Consider the following 20,009-nt stretch of genomic DNA (forward strand, 5'->3'; position numbering starts at 1 on the left):
CAAAGGGACACTTGGTTCTCTATGTTTCTGTTTCTACTCTTGAGACATTAAACAAGTTCTAATACAGTGTCCATTAAAAAGTTGTACCTGCATTTCATAAACTGAACAGTAGTTTTACTGTTCGCTTCTACTTTCATTACTACAAATTACCAGCTTTCTATTTCTCACCACGAATTAAGTAGAGATTCTCGTTAGCTGTGATAGCACTTCATTTTTTCACAGAATTCTTTTTAAATCTACCTGAACTTAGACACAACATCATCCACCACAGATTTTGAAACTCTGATAGTTACATATCATGAAAATATAAAAATGTATTTTAATGTTGTCCACTCTCTGTTGGTGCGGAATTCAATTAGAGGAGTGCTTCATCTAGCGTTGACGATGTGTTTTATGTCACCTTTTCTGTTAGGTCATTCAGGATCCTGTTTTGCACCTTTACAGGAGGCAGGTGAGCAGCTAAGCTGCAGAATTGCATGATTAGGCAATAGAAGCTTAAATACACGCAAAAACTCTGCCTGTGCGTTGTTCAGTGTACAGACCACTTTGTGTCACCTGCCAATGGAAGAGCAATGAGCTATGGACAAATTTCTGGAGGCATTTATACATTTATGTTAAGTCTTCTCAGTGATGCCTTAGCTAAACGACGGCCTTTCGAATGGCAGAAAAGTGCAGACATGAGATAATAGGCTGGTGTAAAACAAAATATTTTCTAATTTTTGAAAAAAAGTAGCTTTTCTCTTTGGCAACCCTGCCTGCTACTTGAGTAGTGCCAGCAACAGTGTATAATGCAGGAGTGAAATGCGGTTCCAGCCTTTAGTTCTGCTTGATGGTCGAGGCTCATCGTTGTGATTCAGATATTCCTGTGTATTGATAAAATACATGGAAGGATGCTGGAGGACTTTAAAAGATTTAGAGATAGACAAGCATGGATCAGACAGACACATTCTGGTTGCTTGGCAGCATTATGTATTTCACACTGTAAAAACAGATATATATATATGTTGAAGGAGTAATTTTTCCAGTGTAGTCAAAAATCATACTTATTTTATAGCATGCGGTGTGCTGCTTTTACCAGTGGCTTGCCTCTTCAGGGAATTGGTTCGATGAGTGTATCGCAACATTCTGTACAAATTCTCCACAATGAATGCACGTCAGTCAAGCAAGAATTCACAGCAGTTCTCTAGTTTGCTGCCTGAGACCGTGATGTCCCTGCTGGTTTGTATGTACTAAACTCCATTAACCCCAAATGGTTACTCTTTTAAATTATTAATGCTTGAGATATATTTGTAATAATTTTGGTGTTGTCATAGAGAAGGGAAACCATTTGGATTTATTATCTCACTACTATACTCACTTGAAAAAATGTCTTGTGCTGAAGTCTAATTTATGGTTCTAATAAAGTATTATTCATTCGTGCTTATGCCAGAAGAACACTGAATTCTTGCCTTGCTGTGAGCTGCTTCTTGGTATCACAGAGCACAAATTTAAATGTCTTTTTCTGTGAAAACAGATTGATGGGAAGACAGGGTGGTTGCTTTGTTTCGGGCTAAGTAGAGATGCTTTGTAGCTTCTGAGAAGGTTCTCTGTGGTCTCTTATAGTACTCAGTGCCCAGTGCTAAATTCTGGTATTTTCTCTCCATTTAATCTATGGAGTTTTTTCTTAGTGAGAAACACAACTTGAGAGTATTCTGCTGTCATTAAAGTTGGGTTGTTTTTCCCTTTGCTGTTGAAGATAAAATCTCAAGAAGTTTAGAATGAGTTTAGTTGTATGACACCAACTGGTAACAGTGTTTCAGATATTAGATGAATTTGAGGCCTTGACCTAGGAAGGAAAGTTTTATAGTGTGTGCTGAAGTCTAAAGGTGAATGAAATGGAAATGAAAAACCTCTATCAGATAGTAGGCAAAGCAAGTGAATATTTGCCTTCATTGGTGGGCAGAAAAAAATGTCATCTCTTTGGAAATGGCACTTGAAGCAGAATGGTACAAGGCTTAAGAGAAATATAAGCAGATTAAAAAATGTTCTAGGTTTAAAAACCGCCACGCTCCCACAACCCATTACGTTCTACGTGGTTACGGCATCTAGCCTTGTAGAGACCTACTCCAAATGCTGGTGTCAAAAATTTGCCTTTAGTAAATTTATGCTTCAGAATAAACAGTAATTTCAACTGTGTAATTGCAACAACAATGCTTTGCAGAGCAAGTTAAAAGCAATGGCTTCCAAGGAATCAGGAGGTGTGATCACAGAAGACATGCTCAGAGGCCAAGACTCTTTGGCAACAGACACAGGCCAGCCCGTTCAGCCTGAAGAAATGCCCGCTGCTGCTGGAGCGGAGCAAATGGAGAAGGACGACGACCTCCTGCAACAGGCAGATGATCTCTCGTTCAGTCTGGATGAACTAAATGTCACATCATCACCCGAGTCCTCCACTGCTTGTCCAAATCAAGACTATAATTTAGTGAATTCTCTACTAAACCTCACTAAAAGTCCCGTGAGTTGTTGGGTGTTCTTTTTCTATGTTTATGTAATAAAATGAAATCATTTGGGTGCTGTGTTAAGTGGGCAGAAGAAGTGAATATACATGTGTGGACACACTGTATTTCAACTATCAAAAGCAAAATGAGGTTTGTTTTCCAGACAGTTTTTGTAAATTGACAATTTTATTTGCCAATTCAGATTAAAGTAAAAATACTATTTGAGAAAATTAATATTAAATTGGTTGATGATAACGTAGGTGTTTTTTGAGCAAGTTTTATAGAATGCTGCATGTTTCCCAGACAGGCTGCAATTATTAGGTTAAATATACCACAAGAGAATATTAAAAAAAATGTTTTCAATTGTACTGATTTAAGCAGACCCACTTTTTTTGTAAAGGCACTGGGCTATCTGTGGTGGTTTGATTTCTTTTAGAAACAACTGCTGTATGTCTTACCCAGCTCCACCCTTGAATTCATACTTAGGTTCTTTCAGAAAACTCAGAGAAGGGTTGGGTAAGCCTGTAATCACTACAGCAGTGTTGAGAGCAGAAAACTGAACCTGATGATGTACCTCATTATTGTTAAGTGATAGTTTACATTGTCTGATGTTTTGGTTTTAAGCTGACTTACAGCACTAGTTCTGTCAACCTGAAGGTTGCAGTTTTACTTAATTCAGTAGAATTAAATTTTAATGACTGAAAAGGCAACAAAAATAAATGCATTCGCTCCCTGGGGGCAATGGAGAGGTTTTATTTGAGAGATGTTTGCTTCTTGGTTTCAAGTGAGCTTTTTTCACCTTCTGATTAATTCTTCCATGCCTTCTGCCAGGACGGCCGGATAGCAGTGAAGGCCTGTGAGGGTCTCATGCTTTTGGTGAGTTTGCCAGAACCAGCAGCTGCCAAGTGCCTGACTCAAAGCACTTGTTTATGTGAATTGTTGACAGACAGGCTGGCCACTCTCTACAAAGCCCTGCCTCAGTCACTGGATCCCCTAGACATTGAAACAGTGGAGGCAATTAACTGGGGGTAAGAATTTTATTTTTGTATTTAATACCCAAGGTGACTATACCTCTCCCTGAATCTAATTTTCTGTAGGTAGATAAGATGTATAAAATACTCACACCCCCATGCTAAAGTCTCAAGAGCAGAGCTGGGATCCCAGCTGCAGAGTAAAGGTACGACTTCGGTACGTGTGATTTCTGACACGCGACCAGGTTTGGCTACCAGTCCCTTGCAGAGATTCCTCAGGGGGCAGGTTTTTCCACTGAATTACATCAGCAATTTGTGGTGGTGTAGCTGCAGTATCAGGTACAAAATATTTTCTTGTTCGGATGTTTAGGATTTAGGAAACATAAACTGTACACAGCACCGTAAGCTGCTGCAGGGGACAGGAAGAGTATATTTGGTAACAGGCTGTTGTTGCAAAATTTTTTCAGTAAAAAAGAAGTAGGAAAGAGTAACTGCATAACTTACTGGCATGAAGTAAAAAATACATGCCTGCTAGCCTAACTGCTTCCATGATAGATTCTCAAAATACTTCTCTTCCCTACTCTGCCTTCATTATTATGAATTGTTCCTGATATATCAGTAGTGAGGCAAAAAGTAGGTATGTGCAAAACAACTACCAAAGTTTCCCGTGGTTGGAGTTTGAAGATAGAAGGGACAAACCAACTTTAAGCGGTGGTATAAATAACTTGGACTGCTTTACCAAAGAAAATGGTGAATTTGTGATTCCGTAGAGCCTTTAAATTGAGATACACGTGTTTTTCTGAAAGGTACAGTCTAGTTCAGGTATACACTGTGGGGCCGTGGTGGACTTGATTGAGGTTGTTTACAGAGTAGAGAAGAAAAATTGCCTTCATTTTATGGTTCTCTGACTACAGGAGTTACTGATTCAGTTTCTGTGGTCTGCGTTTCCTGGAAGAACAGATTAGGTGATCAGTTTTCCCTTCTGACTCAAGAAGTGCTTAACCAGAATTATTCTGCTGTCTATACTGTGTGTCCTTTAGCATTCCACTGAAAACCTGTATGATGATAGCACTGCTGGATAAGTAGAGACTGTCAGAAAAGCTTTTTTCATGTTCACTTCATTGCAATGAACATTTCCTGTTCACTTCATTCATCTTTACTTATTCTGTTAAGTTTAATAAGAATAAATTTCAAGATTTTTCTGTTACTTGCAGACTAAGTATTTTTCCCTGTGTTGTCTAGTTTGGATTCCTATAGCCACAAAGAAGATGCATCTGCTTTTCCAGGGAAAAGAGCGTTGATTTCGTTTCTTTCATGGTTTGACTACTGTGATCAACTCATCAAAGAAGCACAAAAGGTTTGAAATTTTTACTGAGAATACAAATATATTCAGCAAATAAGTAGTTCCAGTTGTTTCTTAGCTTTTTAGTTTGAGACACACCATTTTGTACTTTTGTTTCAGACTGCGGCTGTTGCTATGGCAAAAGCTATGCGGGAACGATTTTTCATTGATGTTTTGGAACCCCAGCTGATGCAAACGTGAGTAGCATCCTGCAAGACACAGCAGAACAGAATTGGAATCAAGCTGATTTGATTTTTCAGCTGAAATCCACTGCATATCTGACATGAAACTTTTTGTGCAGTTCAGAGATTGGAATCCTCACATCGACTGCACTATTGCATCGCATCGTTCGTCAAGTGAATTCAGATGTACTGCTGCAGGAAATAGTCTATTTTATACTTGGAGAACACAGAGAGCCAGAAACTTTGACAGACATCAACAGACATCCATTGCGACACAGATTAATTGAGCACTGTGATCATATTTCTGATGAGGTGAGAAGTGGTTACAACATAATAATGTCTGCTGGTCAGTTCTGTCTTGCGCAGAGGCTGTAAAAACGTCGTCGTGGGGTCTTCTCATCTTGGTGTCAGCTATCTTGTTTTGCCAAGGAAAAGAGTTCTGACTGCCAGCCCTGCAAATTCCCTTTAGAAAATGACACTGTTTTTTCCAGGTAGCACATTGTTCCCACCAATAAAGATTCTTTGCTAAATTTGCTTGCCCCTATGCATATGTAATTGGGCTGGCTTATCGATAAGATAGGAGAAAATCAGTTTCTTTAATTGCATTTTCATTTGCGCTTTGTTATATGTTCCGTCACACTTATTTTCTGTGTTGTGTCAATTCTGTCGTGTTATCATGTAAGGTATAGTTAGAGACTTCTATTATATAAAGTAAGTGTGATCAGAGAATACACACAATGCCAATTGAAAGGCTATATAGTAGCTTCAAGCCCTTTACACACAGTGAATGTTGTTAAAATAATTGACTTGAGTAAAATCCCTCCTCAGGAGGTGCTTGTTTCATTTTTTCCATGAAACAACCTCCACACTCTGCTTTTTCAAATCAAACCAAGTTTTCCGGAAATACAGATCTATGCCTTCACATATCCATTTTTTTCGGTATGCTTACCTGCTCACCCCATCAGAATCAATTCTGTTTATAAATTAGTTGATCTTTGCAAAGCTAAGCACTCTGAAATCATCTTTAAAAACTGCCTCTGTATTACTTAAAGTCAGTCTATTTTTAAAAGCCTGCATAATATCTCCATGTAAAAATCTTAGCCTGTAGTTCTAGTCACAGTATCCTAGTATTACTTTATTTTATTCTGGGTATTTATTACTAACATTCAGTCATGTTGTGTGTCTCACTGGCACAATGATAACCATCTTCCAGGGTGGATCTCATTGCAATATGGAAAGCTAAGTTGTAAGTTCTCTGAATGTTCTTTGTATTGTTCTTTGGGCAGATTTTGGAACAATTTTTGTTTTACAGGAAAACAATAACATCCACATATGGATTTTCAAATGTGTGTGAACTCTTCATCCGTGTTTATACCACATTCAGTGTAACAATTTCCCCATTTCTCTTAGGATTTTTGCTTCCCTCCATAATGTTAATAAGTAATAGCGATATTCTAGGATGTACAAACCAGATGTAAGGTAAAAAGTATAAGGCAGCGGTGCCTCCACATACTGAATTTTCACTTTTTGTGTTGCAGATCAGCATAATGACTTTACGAATGTTTGAGCACCTTTTGCAAAAACCCAATGAGCACATTCTTTATAACTTGGTTCTGAGAAATTTAGAAGAAAGAAACTATATGGAATACAAGCCTCTCTGTCAAGAAGATAAAGACATGGTAGAGAATGGACAGATTGCAGGAGCAGTGTAAGTTTCTTTTTTAAGGGAAGTGTTCACAACAGCTAACTTGGATCCTCATTTTTAGAACAAAACAGTTGGCTTTTTTTCAGTAATTGAAAGAAAAGTGAGCACAGATAGCACTTTGCTCTATGTATTAATCCATATACATAAAGTAATACAGAAATTATTATATCAGCAACTTATGGATATCGGTAGAACTGTAACAGCAAAGCTAAAATTATCAAAAGCCTCTTTCCTGAACAGTAGGCACCCAAAGGTCTTCATGTATCAATTTACTTATGCCTCTGCCTAGCTTAAGTCTATACATATTTGTATTCTTTTCAATAAGATCATTCCTGGAAGTCAGTCACTTGGGTTTCTTGCTTATATTTATGTTCTGGGATAATTTTTTGATGGAAGAACTTTTCTGGGACACTTTATGTAAGATCCTTTTAAAGACCCTATGTGACTCTTGTAACTCCTTTTTTTTACTGATGGAGGGGTAAGGACTAGTCACACCAGCTATTTTAGGCACCTTAATTTAGATATTTCTGAGTTATATAAAATAATCTGAAGATTTCCTGGAGCATAACTCTCTGTCATGTAGAAGATGTGAGTTTAAGTGATATAATGCAGTGATTTTGTATGAGTCAAAAATGTTGTTCAGGTCAAGAAGTTAGCATTTCCTTCAAAATGAAGTTTGTTTGGTATCTGTAAAGGTTGGTGTTTCTATATATTTGTTAGGTAAAAAGATGTGCATATGATAGTGTCCTGGAAAACATCTCAGTTGTTCAGAGAAGAAAAACAGAGAGCATGCCTTTTGACCCAGAGATTTACATACCTTCCATAACATTCTGTGAATGATTATGTTTTTGTCTACTATAATCTTACAGAGACCTAGAGGAAGATCCCTTGTTTACTGATCTGTCTCCGGACAACACGTTGTCAACTCAGGAGTGGCTCAGCGCTTCTCCATCTGCCAGTCCAGAACATCCAAGAAATGATGGGAAGACTGAAGTTCATAAAATTGTAAATAGGTACGTTGAAACAAACACTTAAAGAAATGTCTGAATGTGTGGGTGTCTGCACATACTGTGCAAATTAAATGTACTCTGTAACTGGTGTTATTCTGTGCCAGCTGGTAAAATGACTCCACAGAAGGAAATTATGTGGCATTTTATCAGCAAGCGACTCCTGAAAGATAAGAGCTTACAATGAGTAAAAATAATTCAACATGAAAGAGAAAAATGGAAGAACTTTATAGCTAATAGTCTAGTTGAATACTCAGAATTAATGATGAAAGCCTCATTGATTATAAAACTTTCTTTTCTCAAAAAAAAAATGCTATGCTTAATCTGCTGTTACAGGACTTCACCGTCCTGGAGAAGTCTGGGGAGTCTTGCCATAAAAGTTTCAGGGGAAAAAAGCCCTCAAACTTCCTAATCTTTCTTAAACACATATATAAAAGTAAATAATTGCCATGCTAGAGATAACCTTCTGTTCCCTGAAAATCAAGGGGCATCTCTGTCACCTGTAACACACCTCTGTGCGTGTTGCACGTCCTGCAAATTGGATATCGCCAAGAGGAGTGGCTCTCCTCTAAGCAACTTAGTGATGTAATTCTCTTAGTGACTAATATTAGGACAAACGCTGTTTGCTCTGTTAGTGCACGGTAGCAAAGCAGCGCTGGTATTTCAGTGCTGACCTATCTGCTTATCCAGAAATAATCAAAGGTGTTAGGCAAAGGAAGCAAGGAGCCCGAGGGCAGGCAGCAGAAGATGGCGTTGTCACTCCTTGCCCTTTTCCCCTGGTACTGCTATATATAGTTATGGTGGACGTGGTTTGGAGCAAAGATGCAAAGAACAGTCTCCTGAATTCACCCCATGTCATCTCCCTCAGTGAACAGGAATGTTTTCAGGTTTTTCAATATTTTGCAAATTTGTATTTTTTCAGATAAGATGAACTCCATACAAAAAGTCACCTATTACATATTTCTGCATATAAATATTTCGGGAGCTTCCAGCAGTTCCTGGGGTGTGAAGAAAGCTGAAATTTGGAAACAGAGCCCAAAGACTGAGTTTTATTTTGGTGTCCAGAAATTTTAGGGGTTTATTGTTTAAAGACTGTTCTTCTCTAATAAGATTCAGAATTTCCTGATACTTTTTAGATCTGATATTGGTGAAGTAATAAGAACATAGAGTATTTGCACTACATACCTGGTAAAGGCAGTGTTATGTGTAACTGGGACATTTATAGGCAAATATTTATGTTCCTAGATATTTGTTTTTTACCAGAACAAACTATGGTAAATAAAACTGCTTGTGCAGTCGGTTAAAAGGAATTTTAACTGCAATTCTCCTTCTCTTTTTGCTCATTTATTCCCCAGTAGATTTTCTACGTACTGTAGTAAGATTGAGTGTGACCTTTAGCAAATACTTGACCTGGTTATGAATATTCCTGTTCGTCTCTATTCTGTCTGCTAATTCTCAGAAAATGCTTCCACTGAGATTTTTACCTCTAGTGCTAGATATGAAAGTTCTGAAGTATATATCTTGTTATTACGAACAGTACTTAGAATAGATGCACTTAAATAGATTGTGTATTCTCTGTTCTTCACATAAAGTTATGGTAGAATCTGTGGATTAATTGGCCAGACAATTCAGTATTGTGTACACTGTTACGAATGGTGAGCAAGTATTGATGTGGTGCTCTGTGGATTGTAGATATTCATTAATGTACTTATTTTCTCTTTAGTTTTCTCTGTCTTGTACCTGATGAAGCCAAGTCATCGTACCACGTGGAGGGTACAGGTTATGACACTTACCTCAGAGATGCCCACAGACAAGTAAGTCAGTGAAGTCTTCCTGAGTCCTTGAGAAGTTGAAATACTATGAGTATATACAAACGGTTCTATAAATAGTCCTACTAAATGCATCTTTTGGTAATGGAAGATAGGAAAATTCAATTTTTATTTTCTAATGAAGATTTACCTTTGAAGATCTTTTGATGGTGAATCCACCTTGTATTACTCCAGTGGGAATGATGGATGAGATTAAATGCATTAATATTCATATAACAAATACGTTCAGAATTCTATCTGAACTGCAGATAGATTCTTAATTTGCTTTTGCATTTATCTGCATTCTCTTGGAGAATCGCCTGCCAAGCTGTTTGAAAGGACTAAAGGGAAATTAAAATGCTGCATAGGAGTTATGCAATCTGGGACTTAAAAAATAAAGGCTCATCACAGGGAATGCGCAGCCTAAGGCATTCAGGTTTGAAGTTGGGAGTTTTGGTAGGTAGGGAAAGGTGTTTGATTTCCAGTTTTGAATAAATGCAGGTTTTGTTCTTACAAACAATCTAAAGTTTTCTTGGTCAAAGGACAATCACCATATATTTGCAGCTTTCTTATTGAAGCCCTGTGATTCTTCTGAAATAAAAAAAATGCAAAGGAGTAGAGTAACTGAGAGAGCTATATTTAGTAGGCACTATTATATTCCATAAATATTCCATAACCTCTGACTTTCAATATGAGCAGTTTAAGGTGGGAAGCTTGAATTTCCGTACTTATTATATCATTTTATCTGTAGTCTGAGGAGAAAGAAAATAGGAAATAGGGAGACAAAGGTTGATGTAAAATTCCCCTATGTTCTATTCTTGGATGACGGAAAATACATATCATCTTTGTATTTCTTTCATGCCTTGGGAAAAAGAGTATTCTGGGAGTTATTAGAGAACAGAATTGGTTTCTGTCAGTTCCTGACAATGATATGGCTACTCTTAAAATATTTCCCCCTGAGAATAGCCCTGCCTCTTGCTGCTATTACATCCAAATAGCTGTTCTGCTTTCATATTTCTATTCCTGGAAGCCTGCACAAGTAGGTAATGTACATGCAGTGCAGAATTTCTGGGTCTGTTTTGTCTCTCTTTTGCTACTGTTTGTTCCTGGGTTCTGTGTTTTCACTGCTCTAACCTGTGTTCCTTTCAAGGTGTAATTCCTGGAAAGTGAGACATCAGGCAGCCCACAGCAAACCAGAGGCAGAGGCTGAGAAAGTCTCGTTTGGGTGACAGGAAACAGAGAGGGGAGAGAAGGCCCTGATGTAGTTTTCATTTGGATCTCCTGCACATACACCTGCCTTTCCTCTCCTGGGAATTAGGGAGCAGTATCAATTGGATAGCGAGATAAACTACACATAATATAGTGAAAGTGGGGTAATGGACTGAGAAAAATAATGTATGTGAATGCAATTCTTGTTCTCCACTCATTGTTTCTGAAACTAACCTAGTAGCATGAATGTCAAGAAGAAAATGAGGTACCTGCGTAGAAACTGATAGTGTTTACATTAGAGTGACATTTCTTTTTGAACTTAGATTTATTATTTAGCTACAGATTATGGTTTTGAGGTATATGGACTATTAAAAGGAAATTAAATTGTTTCCATGGAGGTTTGAATCTATTTTCTTCACTACTCTTTTTAGTTCCGGGATTATTGTGTCGTCTGTTTACGGTGGGAGTGGCCTGGATATCCCACGTCTTTGGAAAAGTGCAATTTAGAAGCACCATTTTTTGAAGGACACTTCTTGAAAGTCCTGTTTGAAAGAATGGGCAGAATTCTTGATCAGGTAAGAAAAAGCAGGTTATGAATTCCATTTCTGATGCCTTCATTACTGCTAAAGGACTAATCTCCTTAAGGTCCCATGTATTCTCATCACTCAGATGTCCATTGAGCATCTTATGAGTATTACTGTGTAATGTCTCATGTCCTTGGTAGCAGGTCTCTGTAGATTGCAGGATGTTACAGTGATCAGTATTATTTAACAAAAGCAGAGAACAAAAACTCTCTTATCTTTGTTAACTACCTTTTTGTGTACCAAATGTTTTCTTGACCAGAAATATCATTTAAGTTGATGAGTAAGAAAATAGTATCTTTAAGATAAAAGATGAAGATAAGATAGTATCTGAGGAATCCTTCAGTACTAGCATCACTGGTTCTGTTTCATTTTCTGGCATTTACACTGAGAAAGCATGTACATTTTTCACCAAATAACATATTGTACAGTTCCTTAGTGCCACATTTCAGTGAACTTCAATGTCACTTCCATGGAGCTGAATGTTTCATAAGAATTTTGTAAGAATTTTCTGAACTGCAAACTTCGCTGGTTTTAAACCTTTTTAGTTACAGAGAAATTTTTAGGATGTTATCTGATGTAAGGCTGTCTAACTGAGTCTGCTGACATATGGACAGCAATAAAAGCTCTATGTGAAGAAGCAGCTTTCCTTAATGGTCTCAATTAGTTCAAATCACAACAGCAATCTGTCTGAACAGCGCAGCACGTCTTACTAGTTGCTTTCCTTCTCTTCTTGTGAAAACCAAATAATGCTCATGGCTTCAAAGCTTCCTAATGAATTGACTGACTCAGACAACTTTAAAAACCTTCTACAGTTCAGCTAGGTAGACAGTGGAATGGATTTATGGAAGGAATTTGTGTCTGTGTCTGCAGAGTAACTTTTTTACAATAACTCAAAATGTAGTGATCTCTATTACCTTTAACATCTCCGATCCGGGGTCTGAGAGCTTCGTTGGTTAGATTGGAATGAATCTATTGCTGGAATACCAAGTGCAGAAATAACTGCTACTGACTGGGAGAAATATGTGCTTTCACTTCAAAAGATCTGTAAGACAACTCCCTTTGCAATGCAACAGTGTGTGGTGATGAATTCAGGAGTGAGGTACCTAAATATTAGTTAGGTGCCCACCTCTAGTCAGTGGAAATTTTGTCAGAAGAGCCCCGGCTGTCTCTGGAGGTGTTAGACTGAAAAACAAATCTGTTTTACTGTGAAGTGAATCACCGTCTCAGCTTCCTTGACTCTATTGACTGAAAGCTCGACTCGGTTGCCTGAGCTACCTGTTGCCATTTTGGTGGTGCTCAAGATATTCCCGCAAGCTTGTGGTTACAACAGAGATCTTGCAGGATCCACCCTCTGTGGAACCATCAAGAGACCAGCAGATGCTCTTGAGCGCCTGAGATGACATGAGATGGTTGCATGTAGGCAAGTGTATGAAGTGTCAGATCCTTGTTGAGTAGGCTAATGCGAGCTTAAAGACATGTAGACCCATCTAAATGTATCTTTCTTAATCTGAAGCTGAATTCTTCCAAATCTTACAGTCTGGAAAAGGGAAGAATCTGTTCTCTGATTCTTCAGCAGGATGCTAACTTGTGAGCATTAAGATGATAATTTGAGGCCAAGAAATCATCCTCTTCTAGATGTGATTATGCCACTGAGGATGTTACTGCTGGTGTGCAGTCAAAGGGATCGAGTGAGGGCCCTGTAATCCACTTCAGGTAAAATAAACAAGATTAAGTTAAACCATCTGGGTGTCAGTAACATCTTCAGACTGGCATAGGTGTGTACAAGGGGAATGTCTGCCCATCTCTTGTCAGCGTCATCTGTTCCACCACTGGAAGGAAATTCCCCTAGTTCGCAAGTTTGGGGCTGAGTTAAAATGTCAGCTTGTTTTCACTGTGATGAGAAAATCAAAGATGGAAAAAAAAAGTACTCGGAACACAAAGAAACTATGGTGAAAATACTTGCTTTTATGGAGTTTCTCACTAGAATAGTAAAATCCTTGAAGCTAGTCACTATTTTTTTCCTAGAAAGTTAGGTACTATTTTTTTCCTTATGACTGATTAGCGTCTTCTAGCATCTGACAGTGTTGCCTTTCCCACGTGGTTGATTAGGGAAGGAGGTAGAGAAGCAGCTCAGAATTTCATGCTGCCTTCTCAGGACTATCTCATCTCCCATAGGATGCTGCCACAAGATGACCAGGCCTTCTGCAATGGTTCTCTCCAAGAAAAAAGCAAGTAGGAGAGGAGAAGAGAAATGCCATATTAGTTGTAAACATGAATTTGTCTGTCTCAATTGTCTGAGCTCATGCCCTTCACTGTTATCCAAGAGAAGCAAGCAGATGTTTAATCTAGGCTGATTTTGTGCTATTTGTTTAGTTACTGAGCTGAAGAAGTATCTTACAGGAAGAGGACTTATCCTACAGTAGACAACTGTGCAATAGGTTCAAGTGGTTGTAGCAGTTACAGAGATAATAGCATTTAATGACTAACTGTCATATTCACATCACTCCTGTTGTGGAAATCAGAGGTTTTGGGCTTGTCTTCTAATCTAACTTTTTATATATTCATATCCCTGTGCATACGGTTCTAGTAGTTAAATAAACACTGGCTTGATGAAAAGAAGCCAGCATGAAGTAACTGAGCTCTTTGTTTCCTTTCTTTGCAGCCCTATGATGTAAATTTACAAGTTACGTCAGTGTTGTCCAAACTGTCCTTATTTCCCCATCCTCATATACACGAATACCTATTGGATCCTTACGTAAACCTGGCGTCTGGCTGCAGGTCTCTCTTCTCTGTCATTGTCAGGGTGAGTAAACACACAGTTAATATTTACATATGGCAGTAATATATTTACTAACTTTGTAGTCAGTGGTGGTTGTTGCTGACTAGTTTAAGTTGGCGAATGGCTTATCACTGAACATAGATACTTATGCTCTGATTTGAACATCAGAATTATGGATTTTCTACCAAAAACATTGGAAAATGTATTTCCCAGCATTTATTTTCATTCTGTGTGTCTTGAAAGTTGCTCGTTTGCTTAGTTTCATTGTGTATATGCAAAATCACCGCTCAGGCAATGATGTTGCTTTAAACTGGATTAGGTCACATCGTTGTCACTTGCAGGCAATGTCAGGTAGTGCTGTAAGAACAGGCCAAGTGCAGGTTTGCACGAGGTTTACACACACGCAAAGGACACTCCAGAGTATTCTGTGCCGTGACATGTATCTCTGTTCATCCTTTGGTTTTTTTTTTTCTGTTTTTGATGCTGATGTCCTGGATTTTTTGAGAGTCCCTTTCCTTCCTTTCCCTCTCAGATTCCATCTCTTCCTGACAGAGCTGCATCCTAGAAGTGCTGGCTGGGTGCCTGTCACACTGCGGCTTCTCAGTCAGAGATCCCTTCCCTGCCCCACGCACCAGCTGTTATTAAGCTGGTGGGAAGCCTATTAATGGTCCTTGCCCAGTACTAACGGAGGGCTTAGCTCCCTTTTTCCCAGCAGTTCTCCCCATTTCAAAATATAATCTTCACTCTCTCCCTTTGTGCTTTCCCGAAACCCAGGAATTTACTGGTCAATTGCCTGCATCAACATTTATTAGGACAAATTAATTGTTGGCATAATTAAAATAAGTAATACCATTTGTGGCAACAGCTAGGAAGGCTCAAGAGTTCCTGCCCATCTGGATCTCTTTACTTTCTGCACCCACTCACCCTTTTTTGGGGCAGAGCACATACTCTGTGTGTTGTTTTGTGAGCCTGTGAGGATACTGAAGTGACTCTGCATCCTGGGCACTGGAGGCTGCCAGTTCACCTTGCTACCGCGCACACTTTGAAGGTGTTAACTTTGTGTGTTGACATTGTGCTTCACAGGTCGTTGGGGACCTCATGGTTAGAATCCAGCGCATCCCAGATTTCACTCCCAAACTTCTGCTGGTCAGAAAACGCCTTTTGGGCCTGGAGCCAGAAGGGCCCATGTGAGTAAATACACTGCATATTCTCCAAGACTCACGGCTGGTTTTTCTGTGTGCCAGTCTTGATTCTCTGCTCATTTTTTTTCTCTTTCTCAGCATTGACCACATGACGTTACTAGAGGGCGTGATTGTGCTGGAAGAATTCTGCAAAGAGCTGGCAGCCATTGCCTTTGTGAAGTATCATGCCTCGTCTACACCATGAGCAGCCTTGATGAGTAGCCAGGCTGTAAAACCACCCAGCCTGTTTCAGACTATTGACAACACCTAGAGAAAAGGAGGTGATGCCTCCTGGCAAAGTGTCGGTTGACGTTTGGCAGAATTGGAAGAGAAGTTACTCTCACCAGGTGTTGACATCGCAATAGAGAGGGATTCAAATGGACCTAGAATATGATCGAAGTCGTTTGGGGATAAACCAATACATAGCATTTCTAGCCATTGTGTGAAGAGCTGCAAAAGCTGCATGAAGAACCACAGACATCAGACCTTGGTTATTCTGTTATAATGACAGTGTTTAGAGAGTTGGGTCTTTTGTATGTTCTGGGGCTCACACACGCCAATTTGCTTTTTGTGACCATGTTACTTTTAAAAAGCAAATTAATTTTCTAACATTTTTATGTCTTAATTCCTTTTCTTTTCAGTTGGATACATGAAAGGAAATCACAACTATAGTTGCAATGTACGTTATTAAAAATGAAGAGGTTAAAAAAATCCACCAATTCATAAGCAGTGGGATATATTAATGAGGGATCATATTTGTTTTGGTGAATCTTAAGGACAACTCTGAGACTAATTCCCCAATGGATTACTCCAGGAGATGTATCAGTATAAAATCAATACTAATGGAATTAATCCTGATTCAGCATCACAACCGTAACAAATATATCTGAAGTGTACGTGTTTCTGGTATGTTTGTCTGTGTCATTCCAAGTGATTGCTCTTCAGGTCATCTGTGTAACTAGATTTGCTTTAGGTTTCTGCCTGTGAACTCTAGTTGCTTTGGCTCATGTCACCTTTACAGGGAAGTTAATTGTAGGTCATTAGTAGTTGTTGTTGAAACAGTATTTTTAATTTCTTTTAAATTTATATTTAGCCTGAATTGGCTTAAGAATCTTTTGTGCCTTGAAAACTGGCAGCATAAACATTCTGTCATTTTTTGAAATGTTTTGATTGCTTATCTAACCATTGCAGTAGTGCTCAGCAAAAGATTGACTGATGCCAATTCAGTTGAAGTGTTGATACCATATATAGGACCAAAATTTACACCTTTTTTTCCTAGTGCTGGGATGCAGAAATGTCTCTCAGTGAATCTTTTTCACTATGAATACTATCAGCCAGGGCAGGCGTTTGCATTGCAAGTGTTCGGACTTCAGAGTGCTTTGCTTCTGTTTCTCCAGCATGACGGGTGCTGCAGCCTGCGCTTCCCCAGTGCCACCTCTGCACCGCAGGTTCAGGCGTCCGGGCTTTAACCTTCAGGTGACACTGAGGGACTTGGGTGAGAGACCTGTCCTGCTCTCCACACAGGTGTGTGGTCCCTCTTTCCCCTCCTATAAATATCATAGTGTAGGCAGGCAAGGTGGAGTTGAGCTCCTTGTGTTTATATTGTATTAGTTTGTCTTTCCTACCATCCCATTTGCACCGCTAATGCCCATTTCAGATGTGATTGCTCATACACAAATATGGACTAATTTACTTGGTCACTAGAATTTTTCTGGATTTACGTGAAACAGATTCTGCTCTGAATCCATGCCTTTGAGGGTTCTATTTTTTGTTTTAATATTTATGGAACCTGGTTGTTGAGAAGCCTTTTAAGTTAGCAGATTAATTAGAACAGTGTCACAGTTAATGGACTACATTTATTCCTATCACAGCAGTGAAGAGGGTCCTGCTGTAAAAGCTTCCAGTACAGGTTCAGCTGGAGAGAGCAGTTCTGGAACCTGGGAAATATTTTGGCAGGTAAAACTTGTATTCACTGGCTCCCTATACTGTGAGGCTTTTGCACAAAGCGTTGCATTTATCTGGCAAACAAAAGAATGTTTTACTTCATCACCTCTTTTGTTTTTTTGCAAAATTTAGCCCTAAAGTGTTTTCAGGTCAAAGTAACATAGTAGGATAAAGTTTAAAAAGTGACACTTCCTTCATTTTTGTTCTTTAGAAACGTAACTTGAAAGTAGCAAATAATTTTTAGCGATATGTATTGCAGTCAGTCTATATTAGAAGCTTTGTTAATGTGACATACCTGACACGTAGTTTAGAACATGTAACTGTCTATGCAGAGGATGTTGAAGACATACATTTATTATAAATAAGGTCCAAGTTCAGCAAAGCAGTTAAACATAAGCTTCATTTCAATAATTTTATTCCTAATTCACAAATTCTTACATGAACAAAGTTAAACTGTTGAGCACAAATGCTGATGCTTTCCTGAATTTGGGTCTTTGATGGTTTTGCTTGAGTTTCATTACTTTTTCCTCAAATTTTCTATCTTTATTATTTATTTTTTTTTAATGTATGTTCCAGAATACTTCTAATGTCTCAATTTCAGTGGAAACTGGAAGTGATATTACTGCTATAAACAAAAGCGAGATAAATATTAAACGAAATTTGCAAGAGCATTCCAAGTAATAAAACAATTTATAAAGCCGTTCAAGAGATGCCTGATCTCAAATGAAAGCAGTAACATCACGGCTCTTGTCGTTGTTTTCAGTGATACCTGAGCTTGTGACACTGAGGACTTGTATCGATCAGCTGCTGGAAGGACTGCTGCAACCTCTATGCTATTTAACAGAAAACAGTCTACTGAGCTGCAAATATAATTTCTTCATGCTTGTCCATGAGAAAAAATAGGTAGATATAGCTATAAACACTCTAAAATTCAGCATGCTATTGTTTGGTCTCCAGCAACACTGCTGATGTTCTTGCAAACTAAATGTTATTTAGTTGATAAGACATGGACCCATCCTGATGGAAGTGAAGCAATTGCTCCAAGTTGCTGTGGCCTAAATGGCTTTTGTGAGCGCTGCCGACAAGCCCTTAATTACCGTACATGATGACAATGACCTTTATTTTTGTAAAAGTGATTTAATCTTCCCTCAGAGATGGAACTCAATTATTTTTTTTTGTGGTTATACTTTTCATGCACTTTTTTTCAAAAAGGTTAGAAGTTAGTTCAGGTCCATGTTTTCACCTTTCCAATCTATGCATGTCATTGAGGTGCCTGTTTTGTTTCTGTGTGCGTGTTTGTATGTGGTTATTTATTACCCAGAAATGGACCCTGAGAAAAGACGTGGCCTGAAGTTCACAGCATATGCATGTCCCCCAGATGTCGGTGGGAAATGCAAGTGCTTATCACCTTAGAGAATACGACCATTAGTATTAGATTGAAATACTTGAGAGGTAATACTAGAGTATTTTTTTTTGTTTCAAAAAGCAGATCCAAACCACATTTTAACCCTGATGCACATGTGTGTAAATAGACACATTTTTTACTTCTTTTCCATTTACAGTATGTATTTGATTTAGACTCCAGTATAGAAAATTTTGTAATAAGCCATGTGCTAACTCTGGTAGAACAAGTTTGTCCTTAGTTTCTCATATGATTGTAATATTCTTGGTAATCAGATCCCGTCTGTGTAATGTTCTTACTATGTATTTGTCTGTGCAATATAAAAGCTGTGATTTGATACACAGCTTGAGTCTTGTTGTACATCACCTATGTATATATATACATATATATATATAAGGACCAGAATCCCAAGCTTACTTACACTACAATTAGTGTAAGGATTGTTGCACTTGATTTTACAGGGCACAAATAATCATGGAATGGCTTTGTAAATGCATGGTAATTTCTACCATAACCTGCTGTGTAATTTCACAAATGATGTTTTACTAGTGCTATTTGTCTTGTTGAAAGAAATACTAAACCAAAGTGAATAGGTAAAATTGAAGGATTATGTCGTAGACTTGGGGCTAAATGGAAAATCCATATCTGATATTGCGTACCATGCAGGGTTTTCAAACCATGATCCTCAATACTTTCTGTGCCCTGTAAAATAGTGTAACTATATAAAATCTATATCCTTGTTTTGCCTCCTGCCTTGTTTACATTAAACAGAGGATATTCAGTAAATTTTTTCTATTAAACTTTGTGTAGGTCACTTACTGAGAGCGTTGCCAAGGTTTCGTGGGTTTGGGATTTCCAATGAGGAATTGTTGAAACAGCCACATTACCAGACATACAATAATAAGTTTTATGAAGGAGGTTGTGATAAATTCCAACTTTTTGTGCAAAAAAATGCATGGAGGATTAAAAGGGATATTCTCAAAATAAATTAATTTCAATGAAGCCACTGCTTCTGTTATTACAGAATCCATAATAAGTTTTGTACGGACGACCTTGAGACAGAAAATGTGTTAACATTTTCCATCATGCCTTTGATCCTCAAGTCCTTTCATTTACTGTGAGTTTGTCACTGCAGCATCTGCTGGGATAAACCTCATTCCTGAACGGAGCTGCAGGACACTGCGGGGGCTGGGAGTGAATCAGCTCGTTCTGGCCCATGAACAGTGGGAGCAAAAGGAAATGGCCAGACTTGAGTCACCTCAACACAGATTCACGTCTGATCTTCCCGAAAACCCTGATATCTGTCAAGACTGCAGCTCATCAAGACCTTGGTTTTCTATTGCATTTGAGCGCAGAGTGTGTCAGTCACAACATGAGTTTATTGAATTGGATAGAAATGTCATGTACGTGAGTAAGCA

General features: G+C 38.4%; 1 protein-coding gene across 2 annotated transcripts in view; it reads left to right on the plus strand.

Annotated features, from left to right (window-relative positions):
- Positions 1–19,593, plus strand: part of FHIP2A (FHF complex subunit HOOK interacting protein 2A) — a 33,536-nt gene extending 13,943 nt beyond the window's left edge. Inside the window, exons 6-18 of one of the 2 annotated variants that reach the window (XM_065843256.2) lie at positions 413–451; positions 2,201–2,494; positions 3,309–3,505; positions 4,691–4,805; positions 4,911–4,987; positions 5,092–5,284; positions 6,511–6,680; positions 7,547–7,690; positions 9,408–9,498; positions 11,133–11,276; positions 13,948–14,088; positions 15,148–15,251; positions 15,345–19,593. In XM_065843256.2, the coding sequence (XP_065699328.1) occupies positions 413–451; positions 2,201–2,494; positions 3,309–3,505; positions 4,691–4,805; positions 4,911–4,987; positions 5,092–5,284; positions 6,511–6,680; positions 7,547–7,690; positions 9,408–9,498; positions 11,133–11,276; positions 13,948–14,088; positions 15,148–15,251; positions 15,345–15,450 (1,815 nt within the window). In that variant the 3' untranslated portion in view covers positions 15,451–19,593. The remainder of the gene's footprint in view (positions 1–412; positions 452–2,200; positions 2,495–3,308; positions 3,506–4,690; positions 4,806–4,910; positions 4,988–5,091; positions 5,285–6,510; positions 6,681–7,546; positions 7,691–9,407; positions 9,499–11,132; positions 11,277–13,947; positions 14,089–15,147; positions 15,252–15,344) is intronic. The other variant, XM_065843257.2, reaches the window with a different exon arrangement.
- Positions 19,594–20,009: the final 416 nt, after the last annotated feature.

This window comes from Patagioenas fasciata, chromosome 8 (assembly GCF_037038585.1).
Source record: "Patagioenas fasciata isolate bPatFas1 chromosome 8, bPatFas1.hap1, whole genome shotgun sequence".
Taxonomy (NCBI): domain Eukaryota; kingdom Metazoa; phylum Chordata; class Aves; order Columbiformes; family Columbidae; genus Patagioenas; species Patagioenas fasciata.